The following is a 27,740-nucleotide window of genomic DNA, read 5'->3' as shown; positions in this document are numbered from 1 at the left end:
CTTAAAGGAAAAAGGCAAGTGAAAGGCAAGTGAAGAAGACAAAGAGACATACAGTTGCTGTTGGCATACAGGGCCCGAAGGGAGAAGCCGCTCAGTGTCAGCTCTCTCAGCTTATTTCGCTCGCAGTGCAGCTGCTCCAGGCTGACCAAGGAGCTCAGATCCAGATCTGTCATCTGATTGTCTCGTAAATCCATGTAAGTCAAAGATTTGTTCCCCTCCAGAGTGTCAGCTGCTGCTCTCTTCAAGTTGTTCAGCCTAAACACTCAGAGATGAGTTAAAAAGACAGAAAATAAGACACTGAACAGTGGACATTGGTAAGAGAGAAGAAAGAAGAGGAAAGGAAGAATTCTGGTGAAGGCTATACCAGAGGCGAGCACAGTGAATGAAATGTGTGACAAGCAATGGTGAATTTCAGGCAGTGAATACAAAGAAAAACATTTCCTTTGTCTACACTGCTACACATAATAATTTTAATGATTCCCAAATTCTTAAGAGAGTCTGAAAAAAGACCCAGTCTAGAAAACAGAAACCAGGTCAAGGGGCAGCTACTCTGCATGTACACAGGAAGCTAATGGAGAGAACAGATACTAGACTGCCTTGTGACACACAAAAAGATCTTTGTCCCTTTCTGAGAGATCTGCAGTTGGCAGCCTGGAGAATCAGGATCACATCTCTAGGGCAGGGAGGCAAAGAAGGGAAGAAGAGATCAAGGTTTGATCTCTTGAGCTACCAAAGCTCAAGGTAACAGCAAATCACAAGAGGAAACGAGAGAGCTGGGTCATATTCAGCATCTGGCACTGCTCAATTAAGCTTGCTTTTCCAAGTGGATTCTGCACATCCTCAGAAACAGAACTCCATAAAAGCTAAAGAACCAGTAAGAGAAAAAAGTGAACCTAGTTATTATAGCAAAATGTACCAGAAGTTGCACAGATCCTCTGCTGTAAATGGAAAGTACCAATCTGCTTTATAGACACCTGCCAGTTTCAGCCCTTACCTCAGGTCCACACTTTTGATGTGACCCATGCGGTTCAGCACTGCCAGGTCCAGGGTCTCTATTGAGTTCCCTGCCAGGGCTAGTTTGTCTAAGGTGACAAGTTTCTCACAAATTGCTGGCAGTTCACAGAAGTTATTGAAGGAAAGCCCAAGACAGCTGAGCTGCTGCAGGTTTCCCATCTCTTCTGGTAAGGATGTGAGGAAATTGCCATCAAGACAGAAGGTCTGGAGACTGCAACAGTGAAAAAGAGAAAGAAAATAATTCTGCAATGAGCAGTGAACATCACATATCATATTTTCAATGAATTTTCTCATATAGTTAGCTGATCTCAATGTAGTTATTTTTAAATAACAGCTAATTTTATTCTTATACATGTAAATTTACTAAAGTACTTTTATCATACATGTAATAGGCTTGGAACTTCCAATTGTGCCAAAGATTGTAAGTTAACATAAGCAAAATACAAACCAGTACTTACATTGTAAATGAAAGATATTTACCTAATTACTTAATTTTCTACAAATGGCACAGTTTAATCACTTCCTGCCACACTAATGCACTAGTAGAAGATTTTTACACTCTAGTTGTCCATTCCAACACATACTCAGAAAATAAGGTAGCTCTGTTGTATGATGAATTGTTTCAAAGGTTGTATGGCTTTTGAGACTCAGATCCCACGTATACAATTCCCTTACTGTGATTATGTTCCAACAGAGACCTTTCTGGTTTTAGTGGTGGTAGAAATGAAATCTGAGGCCACAAACGTTCTTATGAATAAGGGCTCAAGGACTCATCAAGATAACTGGACCCATAACTAAGCTATACACCTCCAGGAAGTGTATGCCTACATACAACTTTATCCTCACAGTTTGCATATGGCTAGAAGATTATTGTGGAAATTACTTGTTCACATCCAGTGTGGCTGCAGACACTCCTTCTTTAAAGATATAAGTTGGAGGAAAAGCAGGCCACAATAAATCAACATTTCAATATTGATGTTTATCCATATGTACATTTAGATAAACATCTATTCATGTTTATCTAAATGTACTAACAGTCTTGCAATTAAATTTACCTAAGCTTAAGCTCTTATGCATTTGGGGCAGCTACTGGGGACAATGGACAAGACTCCAGCAAACACTTTAAGACAAAATTTTCAGAGGGGATTGCTCAAGTTTTTTCATGTTAAAATCCTCTAACACAAAAGCAGCTAATTCTGTAGAACACAATCAAACATACCAGTGCTGACAAAAATCACTAGACCCCGTGAGAAGTTATCACAGAAAAGTTTGTACAATATATTAAAACTTCAATAGAAATTACATCAGTACTGAAAATATTAAATTCAAATAACAAATGCAGAAAATCAAACAACTCTGAAGCTGCAGAAAAATGCACATAGACTTATTTGAGAAACAATGCAGTTGCCTTCAGTGCTTTATCTGTATTAAGTTTCCTTATCTTTTCTGCGCTAGAAGTTGTGATGTTTTCCTGGTAGTGATTAAGGGATTGCACATCTTGACCTTCTGCTGGAGTCAAATTAATTATTCAGCCTTCATGGATAAAACAGGCTGCCCTGGGTTTTTTTTTCACACTTTCAAAAAGAGTAGCTGCACGTCAGTAGTGCTCAGCTCAGGCACCAAGGGTACTTATGATCACAGATGTAAAGAACATACTCACTTCAACAGCTTGCCAATCTGACTTGGCAAGTAATGAAGTCCATTACAGGAAATATTAAGCTCTGTCAGATTGGAGATCTCACACAGTGATACAGGAAACTCTCCCAGTCTATTATGAGACAAGTTCAGACTCTTCAACTGAGAAAACCTATTAGCAAGAACACTAGTTAATTCACAAAATACATGTCCAAAAGCAAAAATACACAAACCAGTCATAAAGAATTCATAAGTATTTGTACACTGGTGATACAGTCAGCTAACTCATTACAGGAGTGTCTGCATAAATTTGAGTTTAAGTCATTGATATTCTTCTCAACTGTCATGCTGAAAGTGATCAAATACCATGGGTTTACTGCAGGAACTGATAATGACCTTCTACACTGACTTAACAAGCTTCGTCCTAGTGACTGCTACTAAGATTAAGGTGACTAAAATGCTCGGTTAAAAAAATTTACCTTAAAAGAATTAACTATAGTAAGAGTCTACAATTATGTAGCTTGGGAAAAGAGGAGCTGAAAACGTTCACTAGGACTATTCTGAGAATAAAACAAAGCCAAGCCAAGCTGTAAAACGGAAAACTAGGAAAGCACTTGCTTCATGCTGGGAAACCCAAGAGCTGCACCCAGAGGTCCTGGAACAAGATTGCACAGCCACAGTGCTTCTTGCTCAGCAGACTGCATGGCACACACTGCCCCAAGTACAGAGAGCTCCACAGTCACCACAGCTCCTCCAGTGCCTGAGAAAGGGTTACCCAGCCCTAGCTCCTTCTGTCACCATGCTAGCTCCAAAGATAGAGAAGGAACTTAGCGTGGCTGGGGTAACACACAGCAGGGTTCTCCTCCAAGAGTTCCTGCCTCCTGCTACAGGAAGCAAAAGTATTGTTCCCCAAGTATTGTTCCCTCTTCATCCCAAACTGGAACCACCAAAAATTAATTCAGTGGGGAAATTAGTATCTCACTTCAATGAGATAACTGCAAATTTCATGTACCAGAGAACTACTTCTTGGAAACATGCAGTTATTCATCTGCCTCCCCCACCTGACTTTTCCCAGGCATTGGCGAGTAGCTCTTATTTTGAAACAAATGTTCTAATATCAGTAACAAAACCAAGGTTAATTAGCTTGAGGGAGAATATTACTTCTAGCTTGAGATGTCTTGAAATATAGGACTGAAAGGTTTTGGAGTTGTTTTCTTCTTTATAGTGCGTTTTTTGGATTCAAAATACTAGTAATGATATGTGTAGGAATTATGCATAATATTTCTCCATTTTGCTTTATAACCTTGGGGGATGTTGTTCTTTTGAAAGAGGGAGCATAGCTGAAACTTGGACATGAGTTGTTTGCTTTGAGCACCCCATCATATGAATAAGGGCACAGGCATTTTTGTTTGCTACAGCCACAGACTCTCTTGTACTGCAACTGAAAGCCAAAGAGAAAAAGATGCTATGTTGGTAAAAGCCTTCCTCAAAGGAAGCATAATGCAAAGGTCTAACAATGATACAAAAATTAGAAACTTGCACACAGAACTCCACCATAGTATTGGAAAAGAAGGAAACAATGAGGATGAGCCTATAGATTTGAACAATCTCATTAGCTGGTTCAACTTTAAGAGATTTAGGACAGGTCATGGCTCTCAGGGTTTGAAATCAGCAAATGCTTTAATAAAACTGCTTTCTCAGGAGTTTTGCAATGGCTTTTGCTGCACCTGTTAATGTCAAGCAGTGTTTCCTCTCTCTAACAGCACAGTGAGCAGCTGCTCTGAGAGACACAGCATTAAACTCAACAGCACAACTGATGTTTAGAATTTATCCCTCTGCAAAAATATCAAGGCAAGCACAAGAGGGGCATTACAGTTTCCAAAAGCTGAAGGGAAACTGGTATATGACAGAGCTTGGTCTGAGTTTCCTCAAGCAGACTTCCATACTCAGTGGGGAGGACAATACTCAAAAGCCTTTTGAGCTCTCCTTCTGTTCCTTCTTCTTCGCCTCAGTAAGCTCATGTAGTGATGTAGGAGTGGAGTGGAATGGAAATGCAACTCTCATTCAAGCTGTATATATGAACCAGGTATTATAAGGTATAAAGATTCCAAAATCATTGTGGCTCCTCAGGTTATGGTTTGTGCTCTCACAGGGCATATTGAGACAACAAAGAAGTATGGAAACACAGCAGTGCATCTTCCATGGGATTACCGTCCTCTGTTTAGCAGCCCAAACTGGTGCTGCCCTGAAATATTCCAAGTTCAACACATCCCATTCTGCCACCAAAGCACACCAGCAAACATGTATCAACTAGCTAAAATGCTGACAAGAGACATGCAGATGTATACGTGTGTGCACACACATGTATCAATGAAGACCAGATCTCAGTGTTTTTCAGATAAGGGAGATGCTTGAAAGGCACTACAATATATAAAAAATAAAGTAGGAGATGCAACAAAGCAGGTAGGGCTATTTAATGCTCTTTGCTTAACATTTTCCCTTTAGCCAATTATTTTTGCTCCATTATTATAGTTATAGGTAATTAGACTCCTAGAGCTTGAAGATCTCGGAGGAAGAGATCTGATCATTGTGAAAAATTCTGCTGCTGGGAATTGACTGTCTCAATGCACTGAGAGCACCTACTGCAAGTGAGCAAGGGTCTTCTTGTGGTGCTGTAATCTTAGAAGCATCCTAAAAAACCTCAGATAGAAAATCTTTTCAAAAGGCAATGAGCAGCCTTATGTGGGCAAACTAATGCTATCAGTTTACTCTAGATTGTGTCAAGTGAGAGCTTCTTTTATGGCTTTTGTTAGTTTGCGGATTTCAGCTTCATCAGACACAGCCACTGCCAGGAAAAGAGTTGAGTTTCTGACATGTCAGATTTCTTGTTGACTACGTGCAAGGTCTGATCTTAAATTATTTTAAGCAACTTCTCCAGTAACAGAATCTATTACAATTCAGCATTAGAAAACTTTTAAACAAGTTTGGAAAACCAGACTAGACTCTGGCTTGCAAGGAAACTGCAAAGAATTTCCAAAAGTGAGCAATTTTTTTCATTGTATATTCTCATAGATACCTGGGCATCTCATTACCCTAGAGGAAGAAAAATTAAATACCACAGTAGAAGGCCCCTAGAGACAAAGAAAACAAAAATAAAGCCTTCCCCACCCCACCCTGAAAAAAAAACCAAAGAAACAAAAAAACAAAAAAAAAACCAAAAAAAACCAAAAAACAAATCAAAGTTACAAAAACAACCAAACCTCAAAACCACAAAAACAACAAACCAAAACAAACAAAAAACCAAAAAGCAAAGTTTCTTCAAATACATTTTCCATAGGGAAATGTGTTCCGAACAGAGCCATTGAACAGTATTACTATAAGCTTCCTAACAGTTTTCAAAACTCATAGAGTAACTCCTTGAATTCTTTTTAGCATGGCTGGTATACATATGAACAGACTAATCTCCCTCTAGATTTTTATGACTTTGGGAAATTAATTTAAAAATATTTTTGTAAGACTCCTTCACTTACCTAAGATGACTACATCATGCTTCCATACCATCACACAACTGCTACTCTCTTAAAAGCAGATCATCACAAGTTTCCAAAGCAAAGCTGGAGTCTCACAGGCCCTCTGCCAATTCCAAATACACATTAAGAACTTGCCGAAACAAGGTTTTTCAGACCTAAACTTTTTCCTACAAACTTATTCACAGCAGCATTATTATGCTTTTCCTTGCCTTTTATTTTATACCCCAAGATGGTCTCTGCTTAGCAAGCAGCCTAATATTACTATTGCATCTTGTCCATAGAAATGGCATGTCACCCACAAGGCTTACCTCACATCAGAGTTAGCACAGAATCTGTGGAAGGGAGCTCAGCACAGAATCTGTGGAAGGGAGCTCATGAATACTATAAAATGTTGGAAGTTTATTCCTGCTTGTGCTGCTCAGTTCTGCTTCCAACCCCCTCACTTGTCAGAGCTTCCTAAAGATCAATTGTTTTACCATGCCTAAGAGAACAGGCAATGCTTCATTCCTATATCCACATGTCAAGGACTCCAAATGTAGGAGAAAAATGATTCTTTGCAGACCTGCAAAGAGAGTCAAGACTTCCTGCTCCACTTGTTCTCATAAAATTGTGGCGTAAGTTGAGGTAGGTGATATCTTGACTGTAGAAGAGGTGCTCTGGTACTTCCTCAAGGCTGTAGCATGAAAGATCAACCATGCTAAATCTCATAGACACAATCTGAAAAGAAAGAGAAAAAGCTGCAGCTGTGCAACAAATTTTCTCTGGAAGTCTAATGGAAGACCAAAGAATACAAGCAATAAACAATTTGCAAGAACATGAAAGAATCCCTTGTACCTACCAGGTAGAGTCCATGCAGGAAATGGGAGTCCATGAAGTACAAGCCCATGCCCTTTGCTACATCCCTGACAAGGACGCAGAGCTGGATACCAGCCAGGATTCACACAAAGCCCTGCTCTGTATGTGCAATGGGCACACTGCCTAAAGGCTAGGCTGTAAGAGAGCCAGGGTAATAGAGAAAAACAGATCTTTCAGGAAACTCTATTGAGAAAGCACAATCTCAAGTGCTTTCCAAAGGTGCAAAAAGCAACAGGAAGCAGCTGATTTTCCAGTTCAGTTCTATGAGGTTTACAGAACCTCTGCCTAGCATAGCTGCTTCTACTGTACTTTTAGCTACTTTCCTTTATTAGCTTGTAGAGAGTATAAAATTTGAAACATAACTTGTTATAAAAAGGCTTCATAAATTATGGTTTTGCAGCATTTCATAAAGTCTCTGCAAATCTCATGTCCTTTCATAAAGTATGTTTTGTCTTGAGGTCTTCGGTGATTACTTTGGCATTTTATGACCTGCTTTACCCTGAACTCTTAATATCCTTGCTGACCTACAATGTCTCTGTATCTCAAACCTCAAGGCAGTCCTGTGTATGTTCAGGTCATACTTCAGGCACATTCAAGTATGGCAACAAATGCCATCTGTAGGTTTCTATGGCTGTAGTCAGCCAGTCCCTGAGGTTTGCTCTAGGGACCTGTGATTAAGTTAGTCTTGTAGGTGCAGCAGGGGTTAAAACAGCACAGAACTACTGCTCAACAATGTTGCACAGGTAGAGAAAAAGAGAAGGCTAAGAGAAAAATCTCTGTAGCCCAGAGCATGAAGGAAATAAAGCTGGAAAATATCCTGGGTACTTTCTCCAGCATTGTAGCATCATCTCTGACTGCAGATCAAGCTTGCATCATAATAACTTTCCTGTGGTGTACCCTGCACCCACATCCAAAGCACAGTGTGTCCCCATGGCCTCACCGTGGATGCCTGCCGGTGCCACCGCTGGCACTCTGCCAGCGTTTCAAAGGAAATGTGGTAGGTCTGAGCTTGCGCTCCAGCAGATGTGAAAGCAAGGGTGTACTGCCGACGTTTCATCTCTTCCACCTGTAGAGGGAGAATTGACAACAACAGTCTGCCTAAGAGCCGGCAATTACAACTGACTTGAAGACTAGAGTGAAGTATTAGTGACCGCCAGTAACATTGCATTTTGCCGAAAATGTGGCTGCAGTCACTGGAGAAAAACACAGAAGTAAATCCTGCTTAATATATTTCTGCTGAAATGGATACAAGAAGTAGTAATTTCCAGAGTGCCCATGCAGATTGGCGACTGCTGTGAAAGCTGAACAGTGTTTCTTCATTTCATTAGCCTTCAGACTACTACCTAAGCAGAGCAAGTAGAAAGAGGTTGGGGACATTAATGCAGTAATCTGTTAAAAAAGCCTACATTAATCTTTTGTGGGCAATTCCCATCACTACTACATTTCTTCTTCCTTCCCAGGCTACAGAGAACTAACCAAAAACAAAGCCTTACCTTCCCTCCAACGAGAGGCAAGATGTGCATCTTCCCTGCATGGCTGTCCTTCACTGAGGACACAATGAGGCACGTGCCACAGAGAGTGACGGAGCGCTCTGCCCACTTGTGCAGCTGGGTCTTTCCTTTGCGTACGTTATAGACTCCGGAGAGCAGGATGCGATCCAGCTGCTCCACCTGACACGGCTTTTCTGAAGAAAAAGGGGACATTAGCATTTACTGTCCATATGTTCTTCATTCTTATCTGTGAGTACAAATAACACAGCTCTACCATGCAAAACCAGGTGTTGTAAAGAACAAGCAGACAAACTGCACTCAAAAAAAAAGTCTCATGCAGATGACAGCAGCCGACCAGCAGCACTTCTCCCTCCCAGAATAATATTAGAATGGTTGCCATGCATCGTGTTTTTAATCCACAGGTAGTTACAGACCTCAGCAAATCCACATGCTTGACAAATATTCTTCATTCAAATGCAACAGAAAAGTAATTTTAAACTCTTGTTAAGTCAGCTGAAGTCAGTGAAATCATTAAATAAGTGGCTTCTACTGGACTTAAAAGGAAGTCCTGGAAAATCAACTACAAAGGAAGTTCTTTCCCTGAAGATGACCATCCTGGTTTCGCCTGAGATAGAATTCCTTTTCTTCCTGGCAGATGGTACAAGGCCATGTTTTGGCTTCAGTGTGAGAATAATGTTGATAACATAAAAAAATAATAACACTAAAAAAACTGCTGTTTCGGTTGGTTCAGCAGCACTCAACCAAGTCAAGGACTTTACAGCATCCCATTCTCTGCAGCAAGCAGGTGCAGAAGAAACTGCAAGGGAGCATGGTTGGACCGGGTGATCCAAACTAGCAAAGGGGATATTTCACACCATGCAGTACACAAACTTAAGGAACTGGGAGAGGAGGGCTGAGCACTGCTAGAGAAAGTGCACCGGTGTGATGAATAGTGTGTTGTGCATCACTTGTGCCTTATTCCTCTCTCTTTGTTATTTCCCTTTTCATTACAATTATTATTATTTCACTTTATTTCAATTATTAAACTGTTTCCAGTCCACAGGTATCATCTTTTTCCCATTCTCCTTCCCACTCCACGGGGGAAAGCAGTGTGTGAGTGAGCAGATGAGTGGTGCTAATTGGGTGGCTGAGGTTAAACCACAACAGTCCTTGTAAGTGCCAGATCTGGAGCACTAAGGGCAGAGACAGATCTGACCAGATTTGATTTGCTATAAGCATTTATTTTATTGGTTTAACAGTGGCTGGTCACAATATTGATTGGTTTGCTCAATTTTCTTACACTTGTTCTCAAGACTGCATTATGTAACACCTTATCTGCTATAAAGGCTGGGTTAAGGTTATGGTGTATTTTGTAATCTGGTCTGTGTGCTCAGCACGGTCCCCACCTTTGTGCTCTGGTGCCATTTAGTGGAAAATATCAATAATGACACCATTTGCCTTTTCTCCTCAGAGAGCCTAACCTAGAGAGTGGATACTTCCCACATCCTCTTTTTCTCCTCGAGGTTAATTACAACAGCTTTTGGGAATTTTTAATATCCCTGGGATGTTGAAACCAGTGTGGTTCTCTATTGCTAGGCACCATGAATGTGGTTCAGGTTTTGTTTAGGGAGATGCAACTATTTGTGGCTACTCCAACCCTGTGACAAGCCACTGCAACTACTCTGACTGTACTGGAGTCAGACTGCTGCCAATTGCTGCTGTGCTGGACACACTCAAGGTCAACCATTCAGCTTCTGGAGTCGGGGTTACAGAGGATTTGGAGCGCACAATATTGGGCTGAACTGAAAGAGATACTGGGAGCATATCAAGGGGATTGAGCTGTTTCAGGGCTGATTGGCACCAAGGTCCAGCTGCTCCTGGCACCCTACTGGGGTGCTGGGCTGGATGTTCAAAATGACGCTATGTGGAGTAAGCAGGTCACACTGATCACACAGCAAGCTCGAATAAGAAACCCATACTCCAAACATTTATCAGGAGCAAACAGTTAACTACCAACTAAAGCTGTAACACTGTTTCAGGATTTTAGCAGGATTTTCAGCTTGCCAAATCTCAAGTACTGACGTGATGTCCATACCTGGCTGAATTTAACTGAAACATGTAGTTGTTTATTTACAACAACAGCTTTGTTTCACACACATGACATTTAACATAAGATATCCTTTACTGGTAAGAAACTGTGAGAATCCACAGAAAAAATTGCTTTGATTTCACCAAGCTGAAAGACCAGCCCCGCACTTTCAAGAAAACATTATTATGGGACTAAAAGTGGTATCCTACTAACTGCCACAGCAGCACTGCTCCAAGCATTACTATGCAGCTGCACCAATGCTCCAGTTTCCCCCTCTCCTCCAAAACCATAACACCTCTCCTATGGAGACAGGCTGAGAGAGCTGGGGTTGTTCAGCCCAGAACAAAGAAGGCCCTGGGAAGGCCTTCTTGCAGCTTTTCTATATATAAAGGCAGCTTATAAAAAAGGCATAGAGAGACATTTTATGAAGGCCTATAGCGACAGAACAATGGACCATGTTTCTAAACTGAAAGAGGGCAAATTTACACTGGACATAAGGAAGAAATGTTTTATGGGGAGGGTGGGGAGGCCCTAGCACAGGTTGCCCAGAGAAGCTGGGGCTGCTCCACCTCTGGAACTGTCCAAGGACAGGCTGGGTGGAGCCTGGAGAAATCTGGTCTAGTGGAAAGTGTCCCAGCCCATGACAGGAGGGTGGAACTAGATGATCTTTAAGGTTCCTTCCAACCCAAACCAGTCTGTGATGCCACAATTCTAAGTAAAGTTTTTCTGTGTAAAATCCATTACTTCCTCCCTTATGTTCTCAGGTGCAGACTTTGCAAAATTAGTGTATCATCCTCCATAGCATTCCCTCTAATTCCTCCCCTACCTTTGAGAATCACTTTGTCAGCATTTGCTTGTACTTCCTGAAAACAAGTCTCCCAAACACACTTCAACCCTTATCCTTCTTCCTTCATCGCTTTCTTCTAAGCAGACCAGCCACCCACGCTGACTGAAACTATTCAATTACATTTTCTATCTACTTGGTTCCATTAAGTTGAGTTGCTGTTTGTGAATCCTCAGCAGTTCCTGCTTGACATACCCAAGCTTTCATTTTTTCCTCAGAAGTTCTCCATACCCCTATCCTTGATGCCTCTACTCCTTCCAGCTAAAGTAACTTCTGACTCCCTTGCCCCATAAATCCAGACTAGGCATGTCAGACTTCTTTCCACCTTTTACACTCCTTGTTTTGCATATATACACATATACATATATACGCACACATATATATATATATATATATATATATATACATATATACACACATATATACATATATACACATATATATATATATATTTGTATGTATATATATATATATATATATATATTTGTGTATATATATATATTTGTATATATATATATATGGTGTACACAGTATCTACATTGTTTTGCTTTTTCTTACACACAGCTCCCAGACAAAATGGGTTTGTCTCAGATAGCAGGGTGAAGAAGCTGATTTCTTATAAATGCATTTTTTTGACACTGAATAACCAAAAGATGGCTAGCAGCTTAGCCTGGCTGCCCAGATCCACAATGCAGAAACAATTTTCCATTAAAAGCATCTTAATTTTTTTTTTCTGAAATGCAAAAAGTACACAGGTGAAGTACTTACAAGTAAGGAAACAATTTCCTCATTATCCTTCCTCAGCCTCATTTCTTTTATATTTCCTGTTAACTTCAGTGAACTCCCTTTCTGACTGCTAGTACCACATGCCCACAGGCCTATGCTTGTTATCTCTGGCTCCTTGTGTATACTGTCTCCTGCCCAAACCAATTCAATGGGCGACACTCCAAAGTCTTGCTTCTGCAATCCAGTGCCCTAGGGCTCTGATGGCAGCCTGCATTATTATTAACCAGCTGGCACCTTCACTCTTCACTATTAAAAGGCTGTGGAGGTATTTGACCAGGAGCTTCCTTGCACACATCCACAAACTTTTTGTAAATACAATCTTCATGCACATCTAAACAGAACCCTCAGTGGGAGCTCTAAGTCATCAGTTGCAATATTTGAATCTAAAGGCAATAGAGCAATCTTGTGCCCTCCTGTGGACCTGTCTTTTCTCAAGTCATGGACAGGATCAAGAAAACTACAGAAGTGTGATTTTTTTCTGACTAATCTTTAAAATGCTTTATTTTAAGAAATGCTTACTGGTACTGCATGCTTACTGGTACTGCAGGTGCTTGATGTAGCCCTCTATAAACCCAACACAGCAGGCTGATGACTCAGGAACAGTGACAGTGCACACACACAATTTCTTACCACTGTAAAAGCGAATCATACAGCTGAGATCAGAGTTTGCTGCCTCTTCCTGCATTCTGAGAGGATCATCAAAACCCAACCGAGCCAAGTAGTCATACACAATCTGAAGGGGTTTTTCTGTGGGCTCCAGCCTCCTGTCAAAACATACAAGAAAGAAGTTTGAGAATGCAAAACAGATTAAATAAGTCTCAGTACAGCTAAAGCATGAGGAATACCGACACACCGTCTGTTCTGCTCTTCTGAAAAGGGCAAGCACAGACTCTTGGGTCTCTGCTCCCTGCTTGACAAGCATCACTTAAGAACTGCAGCACTTGTGAATTACATTGCAGAAGAGAAACACAGAGAAACAGCAATTGGCATAAGCCACACAATTCATGGTGAGTATTTCTATTTCATGATTTAAGGAAAACCAGGAGGAATCCATGACAAGACACAAAACCAGAAATACTAAATAAAGCAGATGGCAAGCAAGTAAAAAACCCTATGTCTAATGCCTCAAAAATACAAAAGAATTCCTAAATTTTTCTTCTGAAGGCAGCTTAGAGCAAAGCATTTGAAGAATCCTCATGGAGAATCATAAAAAAACCCCAAAGCAAACGTAAGACAAATTTCCTACTCTCTTCAATTCACATCAGTGGCTAGATTCTTATGCTTTGGCAAGTCAACTCAACCAGTGTATTTAAAAGGATGTTTTAGAACTATGGCAGAACACAGGAAGGACTCAGTGGCTAGCGTGAATTAACAGCAATAAGAGAAGGTTCTTCTGAAACATCAGATTTAGTATATTCAGAATGGAAAACATGTTTTCTGATCCTCTCTTCTCACTTTTTCCAGGGACCCTGTATTGTGATTTTCTTCAATAAAAACAACAGAGTTTCTTGCTAAATTACAAGTTTTCTTTTAGGGAAAAAAAATATTAGTGTAAAAGATTAAGCACTGTTAGGTAGGAGTTAAAATTTTTGGTAGGAGTTAAAATATGTTGTTCCAATAGTCTACTCATTATCCAACATTAAAAATCCCCATTTTTAATCTAAACGTGCCTACCTTCAGATTACAGTCACTGGATCTCAATGGTCTCCTCTTTTTCAAACAGGAGTTTATAAACCACGTCACAAAACATTTCAAACTTCCTCTTCAATATAAGGTGCAAGGTACTTTTAAAACTACTCTTGCAGTAGAATGTGTCTACCTTTATTCAAAAGAACTTTTACCACCAATTTTTTTTTAGTTTATCCCTACTCTGTAAGCACTAACATGATTGTTCCCTGTGTCCATGCACTGACTTCACAAAACCACACGTACACTTTAGCTCAGCCCAAACACTTTCCTGTTCTTGGATCAAACCTGCTCTAGACTCATATCCCTCCAATACTCAAGTCCTCCTGAACCGGATCTTTTGGCAACTTATAGCCTCCTTCCTCTCCTTTGCAGTATTTAGTACACTTGTCTTTTACATAAATCTACCTACTGATACTGAAAAGCAGTGTTTTCCAGGAAATACTGCATGCTAAACTGTCTAGAGCAACCTGCTGCACTGATTTCTCAGTACCCACCACTCCCTCCATTCATGCCCTCCTGAGCTCATACCTTTTAGCCACAGGTTATTAACAGGGCAAACTGAACAATGCAGGTTTGCATTTCTTCCTTCAAACAGCTCCTCACCCAAAACAAGATGTTTACACTGAATAACAGGTTCCAGTCTGTAAGATATTAGCCAATAAGTTTTACTGGTTTGTGCATTGCTTTTCTCCCCATGACATCAGAACACAGAACCTCAGGCATTTTGGGTAGGAAGGGCCTTTAGAGGTCATCCACTCAAACCATCCCACCATAGACAGGGACATCTTCGACTTGAACAGGTTGCTCAGAGCCCAGTCCAACATGTCACTGCAATGAATGACTAATACCTTTGGCAACCAAGCTCGAAATTTTGAAGCATCAAGATAGAATTTGCTAGGTAGGACCTGTTTTCCACTAAACTTTGTTGACTTGCATACATTATTTATACTGTGTGTCTTAATGGGAAACATTTCATTGCTGTATGTATCAAACCTTTTCACTTCTTCTCATATCTTCTTAAGAATAAGAACATTTCTGATTGCTTTTAATTACTATATCAGAGTATTTCCACTATTACCAACAGCTTTACAAATGTCATCAAATAATCAAGGCAGGACTGATTTCATAAAACATGTACCATTTACAAGTAGCTAGTCATCCAGGCTTCCTTTGGAGTCACCAAGATACATCTCAAGAAGTAAAATGACTCAGGTATTTCAAGCAGATATATTGCAACTCTTACTTCACACACAGGACCTCTGGGTCAGAAGAAGGATTACTCTCAAGCAAAGTTTATAGCCTAAAAAGGCAATGTAGCTGATAGTTGAAGAGCAAGCAACGTGGTGTGAAACTGGCATCAGCTCACACTAGAACTGCATAAACTCGTCCTGTATCCAACACAATGAGCTCTGAACACCGGCACATGCGAGAACACGTGGCTGTCACAGCAGCTGTGATCTGGCACAAACAGCCCATGACATCCTCAGCAGCCTCACACACCAGGGACTGAACACTTCATCTGCTCCCAGCAGCTCTCAGGAGAACAGGTGCCAAGGCTTAAGGAGACAGAAAAGCCAAAAAGAAGGAGCAACAGTTTCAGTTTCATTCCTGTTGCAACTGTAGCTCTCCATAAGTAAGGGTCAAGTTTTCGAATCTTGGAAGCTTAAATTTTTGTTGCGAGCGGTATCCAGAGCAAAGAAGGTATCCCTGCAATTCTGGTTTAACCCTTCCCTCTGCAGGAAGACAATATCCGGATATGAATGGATACAAGCATAAGAAAAGATTCTGGTTAGGAGAAAGCTCAAGATCCTTGAGGTGCATTGTGAAAAAGTTCTTCCAGAAACGGACTTGAACTCACAGAATTGAAAAGGAAACAGAATGATCACAAGGACATTGCTGAATATTTAGACAATACATAAAAGAGCTTCTGCTATTCTTCCATACAGCTTTCAATCTTCCAAGTCAGGTGCCAAACCAACATCTGCGATGCTCTGGAAAGAAAGTCACCTGCTGATATTAAAAGGGCAAGGAATTCAGAAGCTGCCTGGGAGACGCATGTAGTTATGGTAAGATGTGATCAGATATTTAACAAAGCAATTTGTATAATGAACATGTTATTAAAGTAATTGGCAAAGTTTGTTCGAGGAAGGAATTATCTCAACAGGGCATGAAGATAATCTTGAGCACTCTGTCATCTTCCTGTGGACATGCAAGTAGATACCACTCAGGTCTGCTTCCTGCTACTAACACAGGGGTTCCTGAAGCAATACTGGTAACTCCCGCTTCCCTACCAAGAACCACTCCAGTGGGAAGTATTTCAAGGATCTCTCCTGTAACAAACACCTATTGAGAATTACAAGGAATAGACATATCATAACCAAGAACCCTTTACAAAATTTATGACAAATCTTAGCCAAGTCCTAGACATACCAAGAGGTAAAAGGAATGGGAAGTAATAATTTAGAGCTCAGTACTTGCTTCCAAAAGGCTGGCAGCAATTTGCTGCCAATTTGCCAATCCGGTGCAAAATCTGCTACAAATCAAAGACAGGCACAGCCAGCTAGCATGAGAAAAGAGAAGTTGAAAAGAATTCAAATGCAAAAGCCACTTCAAAAGTTAAATAAAATCAAAATGTATCTCTCGGAACACATCTACAATCTTTACCTAAGCTTTTTCATTATCTGCAGGAAAGGCTCTGCTCTTCCTTAAAAATGCTGAAAAATCTGCTACCTATTAAGGTCCACAACATGGCAACTTCCTTACAAAATTTTCAAGCAATAAAGAGAGGTTCCCAGCTGCCTCAGTGGCAGTGTTGAAGTGTCCATCTGTTCTCATACAGCATTTCTAACTAATCCATCCCTAATTCCTGTAACCCTAACCAGGGTACGGCAAATGGTTCTAATCAACCTTTTCCAACAGTCAGTTTTAAACAAGTCCTGTTCTCTCTGCATCTCCCACCACCAGTGTTCCCACCCCATTACAGAGCAAACATACATGAGAGTTTTAAGAGCTGGACACATTCGACCTGTAACCTTCATTTCACATCAAAAATCCAGCTACTAGCTCTGTTCAAAATGCATTGTATCTACTGCTTAGCCTTTAAGTAAGGAGACCACAGCAATTATTTGCTCCTGAGAACAGGAGCAGCAATTTTGTATAACTGAATCTTAAGTCCAGAAGAATCAGTGCAAAGTTTAAATCCCAACAAACTGAATGGGAGCTTCTAAACCTAGAGGAGTCAATAACACACTCACAGCATAAAGTTCACGCACATTAAACCCTGAGCCATCTATTTTCAGCCTAAATTGACTTTTAGCATAAAACATAGCATCTGATGCTTAAGCCTTCTTTATATAACGCCTACAATTCTTGCTACAATTTCTGTCTGCCTTTAATTATTTAGCTGGCAACTCTTCTCAGTGAAAAAAGTTACTCAGATGTAAATATTAAATGACATAATTGTGAAAGCACCTTGCTTTTTTTGCTGAGTCTAAGTAACTGTTTACAGCCTCTTAAACAGATTAGGTTGTCCAGAGGCTAAAACCTCCATAACACAGAACATAACAAAGGAATATATAAACCGGTGTCTCTACTCAGAAAATGAAGACCTGTTTCTGGCTGGAGCAACAGTCAAACCCTCCCTGTTAAAACACATAACTACGAGGTGTGTAACCTCTATTTCACCACTATCTAATTTTTATGAAGTGCATGACTCAAGGCTGTACCTGACTGCCAGTTACTACCTCTGCCTGTTCCCTACCTGCTCTGCCAACAGGCATAGGGACACGGTGAACAAGAGCCTCGCAGACCTATACAAAACATTTCGCAGTCAGGTTTATCCTTTCTTGGCCCTCACCTGACCAGGTCTCCATGAAGCTGCAAAAAGAGGTTTTTCCTCCCTTCTCCGTCACAGAGCTCTGAGGCTTGGGTGTCCACTGTACAGAGGACCAGGCGCAAGTCCGAGGGAGCCGCAGTTGCCGAGTCTCTTCCATAAACATACACGCAGCCTCGTCCGACGTCCCCTTTCAGCCAGGTCCTCTCACGGGAGCCAAGCCGACTCCTGCTCTGGCAGCTCCTGCTCCCGGTGCGCTTCGCGTTCCTCTGCAAGGCAGCCCAGACCGAGCGTCAGCACCGCCCGCGGCCGCGCTCCGGCCCGGCCCCGCACCGGCCCGGCCCCGCACCGGCAGCGGCCACTGCCATGGGAAAGACCAAGGTCGCAGCGGGCAAATGTCTCCGGCGTCCCGCAGCCGACTCCCCTCCACCCCACCGAGTCGCCCGGAGCGGCGGAGGCCTCGGTCCCCTCCTCACCTTCAGCACCCGGATGCCGCCGCGGGATCCGGCCCGGCATCCCCGTGTGCCGCCCGGCGCCGCCGCCTCGTCCTCCTCGGGCTCCTGCGCCTCCCTGGGCCCCAGCCCCGCAGCCGGCCCCGCGGCCGGGCCGGCCTCCCCCATGGCCGGCCGGACCCACAGCCGGGCCTCCGCGGCGCCGCCCCGGAAGCGCACGGGCCGTCCGGCCCAGGCCCCGCCCCGGGCGGCGGCAACAGCACCGGCGGGCAGCGCGGCCCCTCCGGAGCCGCTCCGGGGCGGGCACCCCGAGCTCCGTGCCCGCCTGCGTCCGTGTCTTCCGCCAGCGAGAGGTGCCCGGTGCGGGCGGGGAAAAGGCACAGCTCACCGCAACGCAGCAAACGCACCTGTCACCGCTCGCCCTTCACGGAGCTCCAGCGCCGGTCACCGTCAGCGCCCCGCGGCTGCAGGGACGCTGCTCAGCAGCACAACGTGCTCCCGCTGCCCTGCAGGTCCATCACGTAAGCTCTGCCAGTCTTAACTAGTGGCTGCTACTAATAATGTCAGCAACTGCTAGAGACGTCATAATCTACAAATGACATAATCATGACAGATTGCAAGAATTTGAGTATGTTTTAGGGCAGCCACTGCTTCTGCCTCAACAAGATCAAGAACATTTTAAAAAAAGCCTCCCACCTTCCCCATAGTGGAATTACAGGTTTGAAAAGACATGAGAGGTCATCTAGTGAAATGTGACTGTGACTAGAAAACACAAAGCAGGCACACGTGGGGACAGAGATATGGTGACAATCCTTATCCAAGAGCCACATGGAGTATGAAAGGGGTCTTTTAACGGGCTCCTAGAGCAGGCTCCAAACACATTCCTTGTGTTCAGATCCCACCACACCTTTTTAGCACCTGGACAAGCATCGCTGCTCGTAACTAACACGGTCTCTCTCAGGCTGGTATTCCGCAGGAATTGCTCAAGTGTTTTGCAATTGTCCACCCATCTCGATCTCCAAAATTTCCTGTAAAGTTTTTTCAAAACATGGCCTTACTATTTTGCATCATCTGCTGTTGCCATGGCCAAACATTAAGAATCAAAATATTCTATCCCACTGTATTGGTAGAAAGCAACAAGGCAATTTTAAATCATTAAATATTGACTCATTTTATTAGTCACTTCATAATTTGTTTCAACCAAAAGACAATACACACAGCAGAAGTCTAATGCATCCCATGTAAATGTTTACATCTGTTAAGCTCCTCACTCACCTATGACTCAGCATTTACCTAAATTTTTCACTCTCAAAAATAGGTCTCCAGAATTTCAAGTGCCAACAGGTGCCCTGCCTCAAATGGCATGTTTTTCACTTTAAATTTGATGGGTTTGTTGGGGGGTTGTATTTTAGTAGTTTTTTGTTTGCCTTTTTTTCCCTCTACACTGTCAAAGAGGTGGGATGGGGCTCTGTGTAAAATTTAAATTACAACATCATGAAAGAAAAAGGAATATACAGGAGTAGAGAAAGTTAAAAGGGAAGCAGTCCAGCAGCTCCTTCCCTCACAGCCTCCAAGTAGAAAATGAACACATAAAATTGCACCAGCATCACTGCTGCTGCAGCTCACAGCTAGTACCAGCCTTAGGCAAGGCACTGGTACCTTTCCCAGCTGCTTCAGTATCTTCTGAGTTTTAGATCCAAGGTACTGTAAAGACAGTCCCCTCACTGCTATTGCTTCAAGAAGTTGTTCAAGGCCATATTTTGTGCCATCAAGACCTGGACAAAGTCGACTCTTACGACCTTTCCATGTCTTCTCCTCCTTCAGGCCCATTATGACCACTATTGTTTCTGTCATTTTTTGACTGAAAATACATTCACTTGGAGAAAGACATCCAGTGTCTCCCAGTTCCAAAGCCTCCCATGCAGATACCAGTAAGATTAGCCACGAAGTCCGTATCTTGCTGCCCTTATATATTCCCCTTACACTGAAGCGAGGAAAACGTTGACCAGACCTGTAATTGTTGCATTCAACCGGCGGGAAGAGGACTCAGCGTGTGCTTGGAGTGCCTCAGACGTGCGAGTACTCTCCAGAGGAAAACCACAGCAGCAGCACAGAGCTCGGAATGCACATGGGGGTCAAGGAGCAAGCAGATTATCTGGTATTGCAGATAGGGGAAGATGTGAAGCCTGGCCTTCCTTCTTGTGTAATGTCAGCATCCATCCCTTAGTGAGGAGGGGAGAGCTCCAAGGACAACTGGAATGTTTGGCTGCTACACAGGAGTACTTCATAGCCAAGGGATGGCTTCCTGCAAAGTGTATTTTGGGTACACACTTGCTCGACTCAAATACAGGACAAAATGCCCATTTCCCCACAGACACAGTGCAAGGGTGGCTGAAGGAGCCAAGAACACAGAAAGAGTTCACCCCACAAGCTTACCAGAGACAGACAGCTGCTCTAAGGGACAGAAAACAAGCATGACAAGAGGGACAACATACACTGTTCCCAACTCTGCTGCAGCACACTGGCCAGGTGAGAGACCATTTTCTTCCTTCCCATCTAATTTCCTGTACCAGTGCTCTTTCCCAGCAAAACCAAAGGGAGAGTGAGGCATGCTGGCTTTCAGTACGAGTGATCATGTACAACTCTGTGAAGAGAATGGTAGAGCTTATGAGGAGTTCAGGAACCAAGGCAAAGACTTCCCATTAGCTTTTTATCTGGGACGCTCTCAGAGCTCACTGGGGTATGGATTTAACACACTCAGTCTTCAACACTGAGTTTGAGTTAGTGGGGCAATGAATAGCCACAACTGCAGTGAAAACGATTAAGCTAAATGCTCAGCACCAGAAATGGACCCTGATTCAGCCATTTCCTGCAAAACTGTTTCATGATGCTTCCAGCTAAGCACAGGATAGATCTCTCCAGTGATAGCCAAGGCATGACCCTACCACAACCCAAAGTTAATTTTAAGGAAATCATACATTGTTCTTCTAGATTTTATAACCCTACCGATGCCAGTTCCAGGAAAAAAAAAAAAAATCTCTTTGTTAATCCAAAGGCGCAAACCAGTTCAATCAGTAAGGTAGCAAAAATACCCTTCAAGAGAAGATAAATTTACTCCACTACACATGGACCAGCACTTAAATTAGTGTCAGTCCTACATTATATTGCTTAATGCAGTCAAGACCAGACCAGACTGAACAACACTCAGTGGCCTCCTGCTCCCAATTCAAGGGCAGAACAGGTCTTCAGTTTTCCCTAAGTACACTGTGGATCACTCTTGCAATATTTTTTGCAAGTTCTGGAGCCCAGTGTTAGCACTTCTGTGGACACAAGAAGGTATGTCTAAACTTGTGCTCACAGCACTCAATGATTTAGAAAGCCAAAGAACTGAAAGGAAGCAGAAGTACCCAACCTTCAGCTTACCAGCACACTCGAAAATGAAGACCTAAGATATATCCTAAAAAGCACTGAACATCTGGAGTTTGTCACACTGTGCTTTTGTCTGTCTTACATATCACCTCCTAGAGACTGCCAAGAACTGCACCACCTCCCAGGAGTTCCTGCAGGGACATCCCTGAACACAGCTTTCTGTGAGCTCAGAGGGGTACCAACCAGATCTTGCATCTTTGGATCCAAATAAACAACTGGCTTCCGTTCAAAACACAGCTTAGTTACTTTCAGTCTGAATGTGAACTGGCACATTAATTCTGAAAGGGGAGCAAGGATCAACTAAGTAAAAAAATGGGAAAAGGTCTCTTTAAACTGCATGGTCTTTATTTCAGTGCCAATATTACAGATACAACACAAATATCCCAGTCAGAAGTAACTCAAATGGAACCCAGGGGGTCTACAACAGGCTCTGGAAATAAAATTGGGGAGAAGTTCTGGAATAACCAGGAAGAGCAACTTTGCAGCATAGTCTCTGATGAGTCTCCCAGCAGGAGCAAAGCCCTTGCCCAAAAACTGATCTAGAAAACTGAATGTGTCTTTTCTACCCATAAACCACAACTAACAGGTTGAAAGACTTTGAAACCGTATGTGGTAGAAAACCAGCTGCTCCTTTTATCTCTACATCTCTCATAACTCACTTCACTTTCTGGGGAAGCTACAGAAGACTCTGAATCTGCATGGCTGTGCCTACTGATGGAAGGAAAGAAAATTCAGGTGTAAGGGCTTCATTTTCAAGTACAGCACCGAAGCAATTTTACCAACTCTTACCAGCACCTCTTCTCCTGCACTGTGTTCCACGTTTGCAGATGAACTCCAAAGGCCTCACTTGCTCTTGGTATGCAGCACATAACTAAGAAGTGCGTGTATACAATAATGCACTGAGTAGGTCATAAGAAGCCTCCAGCCCCTTAAGACCTAGGGGATACAAGAAGAAAGACGAAGGGCAGCCTGGCATTCCCCAAGACCCCATTTGAGTCCCAGATGAAAATGCGTGAAGGAATCCAGCTAGAAATGAATGACAAAACGCCTTACCCACCCCAGGGAAAAAAAAGACAGCAGAAAGAAGGAGCAACTGCTCACTTGCTGCAGAGAGAAGAAAGTTTCCCTGCTAGAAATTCCAGACTTCTCTTCCAACCAGGCTGTGTTCCTTTTTGAGAGGGAAGGAGGGTGGGGAAGGGGAGAAGGGAATGTTGCTTCTGGCTGTGAATGCGTGTGTGAGGGAGTGCACAGTAGCCTCCACAAGCCACCAGCCTCATCAGCAGAGGAGAGGAGAGATTAATCTTAACAGATATGCTTCAAAGTCAGCAATCACTTCAGGAAAATTCCTCCTCATCAGCAGGTCTCTTTTGTTCCCCATGCCCATGGTGCAGTTTGGGGGATTGCCAAGGATCACAACCTTCTTCCCAGAGTTCTTTTGATTGGGTGGGATGAGAATAAGAATGGTGCCAGAGCCTCATTGCCAAGACTGAGGGGGGAAGTTGTTGACTTCTGCTAGATCCTGCATTGCTGAGCCCTTGTGATTATATGTCAACTTGATCCGCATACGTAGTTGTTGCTACAAGAGAAAAGGGGGAAACAAAAAAACAGAAAACAAATTCAGGTCTTCATTAAAGGCCAGAGACTCCCACCTCATCCAGTTCCTCTCCCCCACCCCACGAATACTCAACACTGACTTTTCCTGAACACAAGAGCTTGTTGGTGTGTGCAGGGTGAGCTATGACACTGCAGATAAACGCTCCACCTGGTGGGACATTCATTGGTCACTGTAGTTCTCAGATCAGGTACAAACTCTTACAAAAGTTACAGCACAGCTTCTACCCATGTTTGTGTCTGCACTGGCCCTGCTCTTGCAAGCACTGAAGTCCTTAAATACAAAATTAACCTCCTTGAAATTCCAGTTAACAACAGAAGAAAGCAGGTGGCAGATCTGTACTCTGTTGCACTGCACTTGGGCCTGCAGTGAGAGATGGGCTGTCCGTTCATTGCAGCAGTCTGGCAACTTCAAGTACTGCACAGCTCAGCAGCACTGTGAAGGAAATAGCCTATGAAAGACTGGAAAGAGAATCTCTAAGAACATTCCCTTCTGCTGTAACTAAATGATGAAATAGCTCAGAGATCGCTTTACACTGTCATTTGGCTGTTACTGGCTGTCACTCAGATACTAGGTGGCCCTTAAAAACAGCTAGAGTACAGCATGCTCCAGTCAGGTTCCCTATTGTCTCTCTCAAACAATCCAAAAATAAAAAGCCAGAAGTTGATAATTTCTGTCTCTTTTCTCCACAGGCAAATACACAAAAGGGACAGCAGAGGGAAAAAAGGAAGACAGTGACTGCTTCAACAAGGCTTAGGATAAAGAAGTGATGCTCTATGACTAATAGATCAACATCATCACTGTCACTTTTTGGTTTATTTGTTGTTTTGGAAAACTAGCCATTAGTTTCATCCAGCATGATGGCTTTATTTTGCACCGCTGTACTCTGAAGTGTTCCTAGGAGTTGTGGCATTCCTATAAGACAGCATGCCACTACCCTAGCTGTGCTTCACCTTGCAGGTCCCATTCTAGCACATTACAGGAAAATACCTAAACCCTCCAAAGTTCAGAAAGTAACTTTCAAGGTGATCTTTGAAAGGTGCTCTACAGCATCACAGTGAAACTGGTAACAGATGTATGTAAGACACAGAATAATTAAGTCTTGTGGCTTAATACAGGCAGAGGTGAGCAGACTACATAGAAATAGAGGGAGATGCATGGAAGCCACAAAAACTATGTACTAGAAGACTGACATTCAGTGAAACTTGGGCTGAAATTTGTGATTTTCTTTCCTCGCTTGCACATCAATATAGCAGAAACACTTTACATCTAGAGCAGTTACATCAATTTTAACCTATGAAAAGCTTCACATGTTTTAAGTTCCTAGAGTCATTTAGGATCATAAGGCTGTTTCAAAGAAAGAAGTATGATCTCAATTTTATTTTTCTTTCTGGTGCCATCTGAGCACTTGCAAACCCTCTTAAGGAGGCAATGTGGGCCACATCCCTCCCTCCCCTCAAGTCTGTTGTGTCCCAGTCTTGAAGCCTGTCTCTGAAGGCTGTAAAACAAATGGAATTACAATTACATCGCTCCTGAAGATTCTTTCCATCAACTATTTAAAACTACACTCATCACATTAAAAACAAATGAGACTACTTAACAGACAATTTTAAGAATATGGATCAAGCTGCTTTTTTGTGTAAAAATATTTCAATAACACCACCACAGACAGCAAGAACAAATGCTGAATATCTTTATGTGTCAAGATGCGTGCCTTCCAAACATCACTTTTACAACCCATAGAAACATTAGGTTAAGTTCCTCTGGCCACTTGAAAACTTAACCACTGCAATGCAAGGCATGAATGACTTCAAGATAGCAAAGCTATTAAACTGTTTTAGCAGTATAACCAAATAGAAGACCAAACCTGTGTCCATAACCTCCTGTGTTTTTCATAACTTCTTCCTAACTCTAACTGAAGTGACTGCCATGAAAAATGTATCATTCACTACCATTACTCCCTACCTCTCATCAGAGATGCACCCCTGACTGGCATTAAATGCATGATTACAAGACAGTATCTTCAACAATTCTTCTTGGAATCACTCACCTTCTGTGGATTCAGGACTTTAATGACCTGTGTGATGGTCCCAGAATTAAATGCAGGGATGACACTGCTGCTGGGAGACAGAAGCTGCAGCTGGAATGTCTGGAAACAGGGCAAAAAGAAAACAATTTGATGTGTAATCAAGTAAGAAGTGACTTGTTTGCACTGAAAGAAAGCAAGGAAAGTTTGGTTTCTGGCCCTGAATAATCACTTCTTGAATTCCCTATCATCTTGTTGTTCCCTAAGAACAACACACTCACTGGCCCATCTGCTTTCTATGCAAGTAGGATCCAGGTAACGCAAATAATAGGAGCTGAGGGGTTACTGCAGTGTACCAAGATCAGCAGCAATGCATGCTTCCACGTGTTGCACTCGGATGAACGGTCAGTACACCTCTAACTTCAGGACTGTTCTTTCCCCGATTCCTTCCGACAGTACGTGTAAAACCTACTTGAATCCAAGTTAGAGGAATACTAGTCCCTAGAAGTGAATGGACTTTCCCAAATTTGGAGAGCATTCCAGTAGCATGCTGCTTCAATAGTCTGCTCTGCTATAAACTAGGCAATATCAGTCACTCGCATTTTGTGCTGCAGCTGAGTGCAAGGGGAAAAAATTCACTTCCTTAAATGAGGAATGCCATTAATCGCCATATTGTGACTCATTTAAATTTTTATAAGAAACTAATAGCTTCAAAAGATTTTTTCTTTCATGTATTCATAGCTACAAAAAACACAGTATATTTCTTAGAAATTAAGAATAATGGGTATGATTAGTGTCTCCAAAATACTGATTTTGACCCAAATATTTTTTTTCCTGAGGTTTAGCCATTTTTCTAGAAAGTAGTGATTTCAAAACACAATTTTGTCCAAGCAGAGTGGTCCAATTTGATTAGAATCTGTGTTCTATTGCATTTACTACATGTACTTTCAGACTGGAAAGAGATGACCTCATTGTGCACTAAGAGAAACTTGGAATAGTTCTCAGCCTTGTTTACCTTGCAAGTTTCTATCTACATGAAAGCACCAATTAGGAAGTGTTTGCAACTGGCCCTTCAATTTCTCACTGTAGCTGCCCTAAGTGGCTCTACCTTTGGTACTGCAGCTTGGAAAACAAAATCTGTCATCTCCAGCTCTGTGCTGTTGGAGGCCTGTATCGTGATTACAGTGACACTAGGGTTGGTGTTCGACCTCTCAAAGGTGAAGTCAATCTTCAGCCCATTCTTGTTGTAGGCAGTAATGGAGGGGATTCCTGTAGGAAACAAAAAAGCAGAAGACCTACAGAATCTGGAGATCATTCTCAACATCATAGTATGCACTTACTTGACCCCAGACTCTTCTGAAAATTAAACACACCCCCATGTGCTCCAGTATCTATGGCACACTTTCAAATTGCCTCCCTTTATTTTTTTTTCTACTATTCCTTGTTTCCTCTTCTAGGTGTTGAGGCACTTCAGGGAAAGGATTTACAATGTCCCTAACCTGCAGCAATATCATTGAAGAGAGGCTGAGTTGTAAGTCCATCGAGCAGGAACGGAGGCTGTGCTATCTGGGGTGCAGGGGCAGATACTGGAGAACCTACAAGAAATGTTGAAGGATTAATACTTTGCTGTCAAGAAATGAAGAGTAATTACTCCTTTGCCAAAGACTGACTGCTGCATTTTGTATTTCTTTACATGAAGCTCTATAAATCACCTGTGTTGTCATTCTCCCCTTCTTTGCTTTCATGAACTAGCAAGTATTCAAATGGAATTAATTCCTCACATCCCATAGTCTTCTCTGTAAAGGCTCACAGCATTCCCAGACTGAGGTGTGAAAATGCTCAAGTCTCACCAGCTAACCATGCAGAATCAACCTCTGACTTAATTCCATAACTCCCACCTACTGATACGGATCTTGGTAGGAGTAAATGTAAACACTAGGACTTAAAAGACAATGAAGAAGTAGCCCACCCTCATCCCATCCCAGGGATGAGAATGCAGACATCTAAGAAATGCAGCCTGCTCACCTGTTAGGTTGAGGTCTCCCAGGAGGTCAAGCAGCTCCCCACCAGCAGTGGCTGGCTTGCTTGTAGGTGCAGTGGGAATTACAGGTGTTATATCACTTCCCCCCAACAAGTCCAATAAATCATTTGCCTAATGAGAGAGTGGATGTAATTCTTACATATATTCAATGTTCTGCTACTTTTCCTTGCAAATGCAGTGTATTCTATTTGTTCTCAAACTGAAGACCACCAGAGCTGATGGCCAGTTAGAGGGGTTCTTAGTTTCACTATGATCCCATGCCCCACAAGAAATCTAGTTTCCATGTTTGAGGGACTGAAGAGATAGGGAATGACTGTGTTCAGGCACACTAAGTTTTGGGGAATCACAAAATATTCTGAGCTGGAAGGGACCCACAAGAATCATTGAGTCCAACTCTAAAGTGAATGGCCCATAAG

At 42.4% G+C, this 27,740-nt stretch overlaps 2 protein-coding genes and 1 long non-coding RNA gene across 4 annotated transcripts in view; 1 reads left to right on the top strand and 2 right to left on the bottom strand.

Annotated features, from left to right (window-relative positions):
* The window catches only part of PHLPP2 (PH domain and leucine rich repeat protein phosphatase 2), a 32,165-nt gene extending 13,775 nt beyond the window's left edge, over positions 1–18,390 (bottom strand). The window contains exons 1-9 of the mRNA XM_063168257.1: positions 18,241–18,390; positions 17,789–18,033; positions 12,874–13,007; positions 8,528–8,718; positions 7,975–8,100; positions 6,742–6,896; positions 2,675–2,821; positions 995–1,225; positions 53–255 (exon numbers count right to left, since the gene is read on the bottom strand). Of these exons, the coding sequence (XP_063024327.1) occupies positions 53–255; positions 995–1,225; positions 2,675–2,821; positions 6,742–6,896; positions 7,975–8,100; positions 8,528–8,718; positions 12,874–13,007; positions 17,789–18,033; positions 18,241–18,384 (1,576 nt within the window). The 5' untranslated portion in view covers positions 18,385–18,390. The remainder of the gene's footprint in view (positions 1–52; positions 256–994; positions 1,226–2,674; positions 2,822–6,741; positions 6,897–7,974; positions 8,101–8,527; positions 8,719–12,873; positions 13,008–17,788; positions 18,034–18,240) is intronic.
* A 129-nt stretch (positions 18,391–18,519) lies between these two features.
* LOC134424470 (uncharacterized) lies at positions 18,520–27,006 on the top strand. Its single transcript, XR_010029424.1, has 2 exons — positions 18,520–18,737; positions 23,950–27,006. It is a non-coding gene; the product is annotated as an uncharacterized LOC134424470 (long non-coding RNA).
* AP1G1 (adaptor related protein complex 1 subunit gamma 1) overlaps positions 21,973–27,740 on the bottom strand; it is a 35,194-nt gene continuing 29,426 nt past the window's right edge. For both annotated transcript variants that reach the window (XM_063168258.1, XM_063168259.1), the window contains exons 19-23: positions 27,309–27,435; positions 26,783–26,878; positions 26,392–26,552; positions 25,308–25,406; positions 21,973–23,221 (exon numbers count right to left, since the gene is read on the bottom strand). In XM_063168258.1, coding sequence (XP_063024328.1) covers positions 23,120–23,221; positions 25,308–25,406; positions 26,392–26,552; positions 26,783–26,878; positions 27,309–27,435 — 585 coding nt within the window. In that variant the 3' untranslated portion in view covers positions 21,973–23,119. The remainder of the gene's footprint in view (positions 23,222–25,307; positions 25,407–26,391; positions 26,553–26,782; positions 26,879–27,308; positions 27,436–27,740) is intronic.

Source organism: Melospiza melodia, chromosome 13 (genome assembly GCF_035770615.1).
Source record: "Melospiza melodia melodia isolate bMelMel2 chromosome 13, bMelMel2.pri, whole genome shotgun sequence".
Classification (NCBI taxonomy): domain Eukaryota; kingdom Metazoa; phylum Chordata; class Aves; order Passeriformes; family Passerellidae; genus Melospiza; species Melospiza melodia.
The sequence above is the reverse complement of the archived record's forward strand: the minus strand, read 5'-3'. Positions and strand labels throughout refer to the sequence as shown.